This window comes from Cyprinodon variegatus, unplaced genomic scaffold, assembly GCF_000732505.1.
Source record: "Cyprinodon variegatus isolate N-32 unplaced genomic scaffold, C_variegatus-1.0 Scaffold2, whole genome shotgun sequence".
Lineage (NCBI taxonomy): Eukaryota > Metazoa > Chordata > Actinopteri > Cyprinodontiformes > Cyprinodontidae > Cyprinodon > Cyprinodon variegatus.
This window is the reverse complement of record NW_015150455.1, coordinates 412,147-420,208: the sequence shown is the minus strand read 5'-3', so window position 1 is coordinate 420,208 and position 8,062 is coordinate 412,147. Positions and strand designations below refer to the sequence as shown.

At 37.0% G+C, this 8,062-nt stretch overlaps 1 protein-coding gene across 1 annotated transcript in view; it reads left to right on the top strand.

Moving 5' to 3' along the window:
- dnah11 (dynein, axonemal, heavy chain 11) overlaps positions 1 to 8,062 on the top strand; it is a 56,993-nt gene that overhangs the window by 36,026 nt on the left and 12,905 nt on the right. Inside the window, exons 59-65 of the mRNA XM_015400360.1 lie at positions 38 to 181; positions 574 to 756; positions 852 to 953; positions 2,079 to 2,213; positions 3,884 to 4,057; positions 4,180 to 4,415; positions 4,502 to 4,624. Coding sequence (XP_015255846.1) covers positions 38 to 181; positions 574 to 756; positions 852 to 953; positions 2,079 to 2,213; positions 3,884 to 4,057; positions 4,180 to 4,415; positions 4,502 to 4,624 — 1,097 coding nt within the window. The remainder of the gene's footprint in view (positions 1 to 37; positions 182 to 573; positions 757 to 851; positions 954 to 2,078; positions 2,214 to 3,883; positions 4,058 to 4,179; positions 4,416 to 4,501; positions 4,625 to 8,062) is intronic.

Below are 8,062 nucleotides of genomic sequence, written 5' to 3'. Positions count from 1 at the left end.
TGTGTGTGTATTTCTGAATGTCTGTTTTATTTTGTAGGTAAATCTTACTGAGTTTAAAGCTTTTCCAAACCCTCCAGCAGCGGTGACCAATGTTGCAGCTGCTGTCATGGTCTTGCTGGCTCCTCATGGCCGTGTACCTAAGGATCGGAGCTGGAAAGCGGCACGGGCCTTCATGGGCAAGGTTATGCATTCATCATTTCAATCACATCATCCGGATTAATATCAGTCTAATTCGTGAGAGGGCCTTGACCCAGGTCCTGCCCAACAGCTCTTCAAAGCTCAGGCTGCAGCTCAATGGCTCTATTATTATGCTTACTTACCCATTGGTGGTGCAAGTGTGTTTAAATGATTTTTTTTAATCTTGCAGCAGTTTCTTTAAGTGTGAATAGAAAACAAACAATGATAGATACACCAAATGGTAAACTATTGAAAACACTAAAATATGCTTTGGATGAGATTTTGCTTAAAATATTTTGTGTTAATGTAACATGAATAAATACGTATTTTTTTCCCAATTGTAAAATAGTTTTAAAGTGTTTACACTTGACTTTGAACATTAAATGTATTCATCAGGTGGATGATTTCCTACATGCCCTGATGTCGTATGACAAAGAGCACATCCCTGAATCCTGCCTTACTGTGGTGAAGCAACAATATCTGAGAAACCCACACTTCCGTCCAGATCTAGTTTGGACCAAATCTACAGCTGCAGCTGGGCTCTGTGCTTGGACTATTAATATTGTTAGATACTATGAGGTTTGACAAAGACTGAACATATCCAGAAATGATTATCAATGGAATTTATTCATTTTGGAACTGGCATTCTTGATTGTTTTATCTTTTCTTCTTAGATTTATTGTGAGGTTATCCCAAAACGCTGTGCATTATCGCAAGCTAATGCAGAGCTAGAAATGGCAACAGCCAAATATTTAGCAGTTCAAAAAAAACTGGCGGTAAGTATTTTTGTTTTTTTCTTTTAGAATTGACTCTTAATGAATATACTTAATATCAAAATGTTTTTTTATTTTGGAGAAAATTTATTTGTAAACAATATGATCCCAAACTTGGACTCACATGTTCAGATGTTGAGCAGCTGTAATAGCTAACTTTCATACTTTTGGACTAATTGAAGGCTGGCTACCATTTTATATTTAAGATTTTTTTTTTCTCACTCAAATTAGATTATGCACCCGGTCACAAGCACCACCCCCAACATTCAACCCCCTGAGGATATATTTAATATGGCAGTTAAGCACTTGGATGGGAAACCTCTTGAGCCCATTTAATGATCTACTTAATTTTATCACGTCTCATTATCAATGAAACGTCTGAGGTGTTTGAGTGTGCTTGTGTGTGTGATCTGTGGGTAATCTTTCTGACAAAAATTGTCATAAACTAACCAAAATCTGTTGTAAAAATCAATTCATGGTTGTGAAACAGGCCTAATGGACTATTATTGCACAAAGCATTAAACAGCTGCTGTTTTTTTAATTTCAGTTTTCATTTTTCCATTATGTTTGTTTTTATAACAACGGACAGCCATAGCTCATTAAAATAGGCAATATTTCAATTGTTCATTAAGGAAAAAAAATATATATATATGCCCTATTGAAAATATTTAACAAATTAAATTGAATTTAGTTATAATGCATCACATTATGATTGAATAAGAGCAAAAATAAAAGTATTTTATTACTGTCAAGGGATCGACCTGCTAAAAAGTGCATCTCTGCTCCCTGAAGTAGCTACACTGCAAACTTGTTCTGCGGTTTGCTAGTATAAATTACTGTCCATGCAATAACAGTTACCTTGAGACCCTGCTAATATTAATACATTTCTTAACAGGATTTCATTTCAAAACCCTCTTAGAACTAATAGTTTCCCTGTTGCTTATGTACCTGTTCCTACCCTACTTTTCTTTTGACTTAATATAATATGCTGGGATAAAGCACTCTGAGTAGCCATTTTCTTTAGCAATGACCTTGTGGTGCTAAAAAAATTCCTAGTTTTTACTAAGACTTAAATCTACTTCTTGTAAGTAGTATCGGATTTGCAGGATTTGTTTTCTTTTTCTCTAGGATTTTGATAACAACCTTCAAAGCCTAACAGCTCAGTTTGACAGAGCTACAGCTGAGAAAATCAGTTGTCAAGAGGAGGTGACGCAGACCTCCCAGACCATAGAGCTGGCCAACCGACTCGTCAAAGGCCTAATGGTAAGCGGGGTGACATAGAAGAGTATGGTGGTGTCACTTAACCTAACCTGGCATCAGATTAACTGAGACTTTGCTGGGGGACATGCTGCTAATCAAATTGCATTAATAACCTGGACTGAAAGTTGTGATATCCTGGCAGGAAGCATTGACAGTTGCATGAGCATAACAGGCAGAGGAAGATGGCACAGCCTGCTCCAGCAGCACACTCTGGACACGTGAGACAGTTAAAGTGGGTTGGTCCACAGAAAATGCATGACTGAACTGGGAAACTGGCTGCCTGGGCATTTTCCAAAACTAAGAGTGGAAGAGATGCCTAAAAAGCTATTCAAATAAGACTTTTTGGTGCACATTAGACAGGTTTTATTTGGTCTGAAAATTCTTTAAACAGATTTGTTTTCATAAAATATGATAAAGAAATTATAAACTATGACTAGTTATCCTGAGGCCCTGCTAATGCAATACAATAAAATATTTATATTAATCTTTTATTTTATTGTTTATTGCCTTTTAAAAAATCTTTGTGTCAGTGTGAAATAACAGATGGCAATTTTAGTGGCCATTTTGCCAAGTTTGACTTTCTTATTCTAGAAAATAAATGCTTTTTGCATGGAACATCTTGGCTTTTAAGCATATGAAGATAAATGTTTTGTCTTTATGGCATTGACCTGGAAGCAATAGTGTTTAGACTAATAAATCAGACCGTCTATGTTTAATCATTAACTTACCTCAAAGCCTCAACAGCTGTTGGAAATTAACAACGTCTCACCCCAGACTGAGTGATATTACAAGCGATCCATAATGCATTAGAGTAAAATTATAGTGATTTTTAACTGTCTGAGAATTTATTATGTGACATATTCTAGATCCACAACCCCTTGTAAGAAAATGCCACGCTTGATTTATTGCCGCAGGCCGTCACAGTCACAGTATTGAAGGTTGAAATAAATGCTGAATTGATGCAGAGAATCCACATGCAAAATTTTTAAGACATTATTCAGGATCTGTAGTTTGTTACATTCAGCTCCATTTGTATTCTAATATCTTCTCAGAATACAAACAGAGGAAAGGATACATGTGCCTCTTTTTAATGCTCCACATATTTAAAGAAACATTAAAATCAACTTTCAAAGTCATTGCATTGTTCTCAGTACAGTTTTTACTAGGGTGGGGCAGAAGGTCTAACCTCCATCTCCTCTCTAAATGATCGTATGTTTGGATGCAAGCTCCTACCTGGTGTAATTGGGACAACGGTTAAAATATTGCACAAAGATAACCCACTGTGACAGTTTAAAGACCAAAGTTGCTTCAAGGCAAGGGTGTCAAACTCCAATCCTAAGGGGCTGATGTCTAGCAAGTTTGGGATGTGTCACAAGTTCAATAACACCTAAAAATATGACTGAATGACCTTTTCATGCAATTAAGTTCTACGTTATCTTCTAATGATCTGTTTATGTTTTAGATTTGTTGATGTAGACACATCCAGCTGGTACAGGACAATGGTTGCTTTGTTTTGGCCTCTCTGGCTAGTCATTAGCTTCAGCCTATTGGCTGGTCTCATCTGGAATTATACTTAATGAGACAGCAAGAAAGCTGTCTACTAAAAGGAATATATTAGCTGCTAGCCAATCCTTAAAAGAACATCACTGAAGTTTTTCTTTAATCTCCTCCAGGCAGAAAAGGAACGCTGGTCCCAGGCAATTGTCCAGTATGAGAAACAGCAGAAAACCTTGTGTGGCGACGTCCTCCTAACGTCAGCTTTCATGTCATACTTGGGTTATTTTACGAGCCAGTATCGAGTGGAGCTTTTTAAAAACTCTTGGATCCCTTTCCTTCAGTCACAGAAGGTAAAATTCTGTTACATATATAATGTCACAACTGTTGAAGATAAACATTTGCTCTGTAAAAATCTCAGGCAATGTGAACTGGAGTCCATTACAATGACCTCAATTATCTGATTTCATTCCAGGTCTCTGTGGCCCTGACAGACGGCCTGGATCCGATCCTCATGCTTACAGATGATGCCACTGTCGCAGCCTGGCACAACCAGGGCTTGCCAAACGATAGGATGTCAACTGAAAATGCAGCCATCCTGACCACCAGTGAGCGTTGGCCTCTCATCATCGACCCACAGCAACAGGCCATCAAGTGGATCCGAAATCGACTCGGGCCAGATCTGAGGGTGGTGCGCCTGGGACAGAAAGGGTGAATATTTATCTGCTTCAGTTTTTCAAAAAAACAGTTTACAGTATATTAAAAAGATTCCTTTTTTATTTTACACTTTGGTGCAGGTATATGAAAATAATAGAACAAGCTCTCATCTGTGGAGAAACCGTCCTTATAGAAAATCTCCAAGAAGAGGTTGACCCCATCCTGGAGCCTGTACTGGAAAAAAGAACAGTTAAAAAAGGAAGGTTAGTGCTGAAATACTTTAATCCCAGAAAACATTAAAATAAGGTCAAATCAGTGCATTCAATAAGTCGTACTGCCAGTTGGCTAAAGAAGCCTAAAAAATTGCTGCAGATTTGCCACATCACTGAATATTTTTGTTCCACAAAATCCAGATATATGACTACACTTATCATCATGCTCCCCTTTTAGATTATAAATGAATTTGCAGCTTGTCGTCTGAACCCCTGAGGTCAAGCTATTGATCGACCCCTCAAGATGGGTGATAGATGTATAATTGAGTGTTTTTATTCTTTAAGCTGTAATGAATATTGAATGGATGAGCTTCAGAAAAAAAGACGAATTAGGGATCAACATGGTTATGTATAAGGTTTTGTTTCTCACAAAAGCTTACTTGTAACAAGCTACAGTCAAGTCAGTAGTTCACCATCTAGCTTTTTATTGAAATCTGTCAGTAAACAATTACTATATCTATAAACATTCGAATGATTCTTGGCACCTGAATTTTCTTCAGATTTTAGAGGATAACCATTATAACCTTGATATACCAATCTGAATTTGTTTTTAATATCCTGCACAGAGATGGTGATGTGCTAAAGATATCCATATTGTGTGTACTGTATATAGAGTGATTTTAGGAGGTTTTGTATGGCGTCGACATGTTTTTGCTTAAATCTTACTACATCAATCTTTGAAACCAGTCAAGGTGTCAGATGCCATTTATCTTGCCTTATTTTTTATGTAAGGGGTTCAAGATTTTACGTGAAAAAAAAATGAAATCAACAGAATACTTTTTTCTTAATGTGTGATTTGTTGGGGAGTATGTACATACGCCATGATCATAGATGTGGCTCTCACAGGTTCAGATCCCATCATGTTGACCTTCGCAGCATGTCTACCCATTTCTGAATCTTATTCCTCTGTTCCTGTAAGCATACTATAAAAAACACAGGTCATTGGTACCTAAAAATGTAGGATGTTAATATAAAGAATGTTAATAAAATATGATGTCAGGTTGAGTTAATTTTCTTCAGGGACTCCATCACTGGACATTTAAAACTACCTTAAAGGACCATGTATCATTGAAATGTAGTTTCATGACTGTAAGAAATTTTATTAATAACTTGTCACTTATTTACCCAAAAGGCCAAAAGTAGGGATTTAAGTTCAAATCTGGACTCTACAATTGCACCATTTAAGGTAGTAGCATGTAGGTGTTCCGCTGTTATGTTCGATTTTATTTTAACCTTGAATTTCTCATTTGGATTAACATATCATGACTTTATTTCCATCACTGATCCTCAATGACTGATGGGTGAGAAACTCCTGTTGCCTACTCTAAAAAAGAAATAGACTAAGAGAAACACAAACACGTCCAATTCTATCAGCACTATGCGAGAAGTGGAGGGTGTGGAGGGGCATAAATTCACCTAGGCAACAGACTTGACTGGAGATGCTGTAGTGAAAACGTGAATCTGAGAAAAGGGAAATAGTTGATTGAACTTCATAATAAAGCTTCCGTCTCTTAGTGTTTGCAGAAAAATGTTTCATATCTTCTCTAAGCCTGTTGGAGAGAGTGTGATCTTTCCTCTCATTATCTGCTGGGATAAAATACTTAAAAGAGCTCTTTTATGTTGACTCCTCTAAAACCTCTGGAGCTGGCTGTGCAAACAATGAACCTTTATAAAATAAAGATCATTAAATACCAGATTAAGCAGCCTCTTCATCAAGCTGTTGTACAGATTTTCTTCAGATCTGCTTTTAGACAAACCGCTATGGAAAAATCTTCCTGCTCACCACCAGCATCTGCAACAGCTGTTTTAACAAACCCATATCATAATAATTACAGCTAAACTTAGTTTCCTCTTGCTGTTAATAAAGTATTTTTCAAATTGAATGTTTAAGTGGACTATAAAAGCATCTGACAATGGTGCGGTTTGGTCTCTGCACCATAAGTTATACCGATCTACAAGTACCAAATTTACGCCCTTCCCTCTGATACAATAAATTCTATGAGGTGGACAACCAACAGCATAAATAGAAAATACCGCATATCGATGTTCTGCTTTCATTTCCTCCTCTTAAATGCTTACAGCTTTCTTGGGCTCCTCCATTTCTAAGCATTAATATTGAATTTTTTTGAGGATGTTCATTAAGCTTTTTTGAAGTTCTGTCCATTCAGACATACAAATTAATCATCCTAATCTGATTAGAAGTTTATCCCTTGTAGATGACCTGCACACTTTTTTCTGTCTATGATTAATACAACCTGCTGGGTCAGCCATGATGGATCTGGTAGGGCTCTACAGCTGAAGTTCATTAATAATTGGAATGTTGCAGAGTGTGAAGTAATGAATACTAATTATTCCTTTCATGGCTGACGGAAGACTACAAGCCAATCCATCAGCAGGACTTTAATTTGGTGGAGTAATGGTTCTATCAATAGTACATTAATTCCGGCTTGTGAAGATATAGAGTTGAACCATACCTAGGCCATGAGGATCTTGTTCCATAAAAATTGGGGCCTTGCTCGACATCCAAGGGGCAATTAGAGATAAATGTAAAGCCACCAGGTTTGTCAAGTAACTCCTGATTTAATTGAGGGATAAAACTAGATAAGTATTGGCTGCTGTTTTGATAATATCTTATATTTTTCTAACTATATTTGTAGAAAAGTTAAAGAAAATTTATGTCAGGCCGAACCTGCACTCAGCAATAAATCTATAAGGTTAAAAGTGGCTTTGTTTAGAAGTCCATCACTGTCATGAGGTTTGATCATCCTACTTATTTATATAGCGCTGAATCCTGTGCCGTTCTGTTAAACCCTAGTGGTCCTTTTGGATAGCATACCGAGAGGAAGAGGAGTTGAGAGTGAGGGAAGACATGAAGTGCTCTGAATTTAAAGGTAGTGGAGGATGTTCTTTTTCCGCGTGGATCATTAAAATAAGTGGTCCTCCTAATTGTCAATCAGTCTGGTGATATTTTTACGTAAGGCTGTCCTACGTGCTCGTCCCCATTTTGACTTAGCGGTGGTGAGTCTGACGTTGTGAAAAAATTCCAACTCTTCTTTTGGAAAGTTAGCTTGTATGAGTGATGCAAACAGCAACTTTTAAACAGTCGTACTCAAGGAGAAATAGGCTTGTGTATGCTCTCGCACACGTTTAATAGACATTCCCTCTTGGGAGCAGATACATGCATGTGCACTTTTTTTTAAAAGTGGAGATGGCAGGTCGTTTCAAAAACTTATGAAAATCCTCCACTATACCTTTAAGACTGAAGTATATGAAACTGAGTCGCATGTTTTATGTTGCACCACTGGAATGCTCTTATTTATTGCCAGTTCACAAATTTTGTCTCTTAATAGTTAAAGCTACAGTGTGTAATAATTATAGGGGATATACAGTTAGAAATGTAATATATTATACATAACTATGTTATTTATC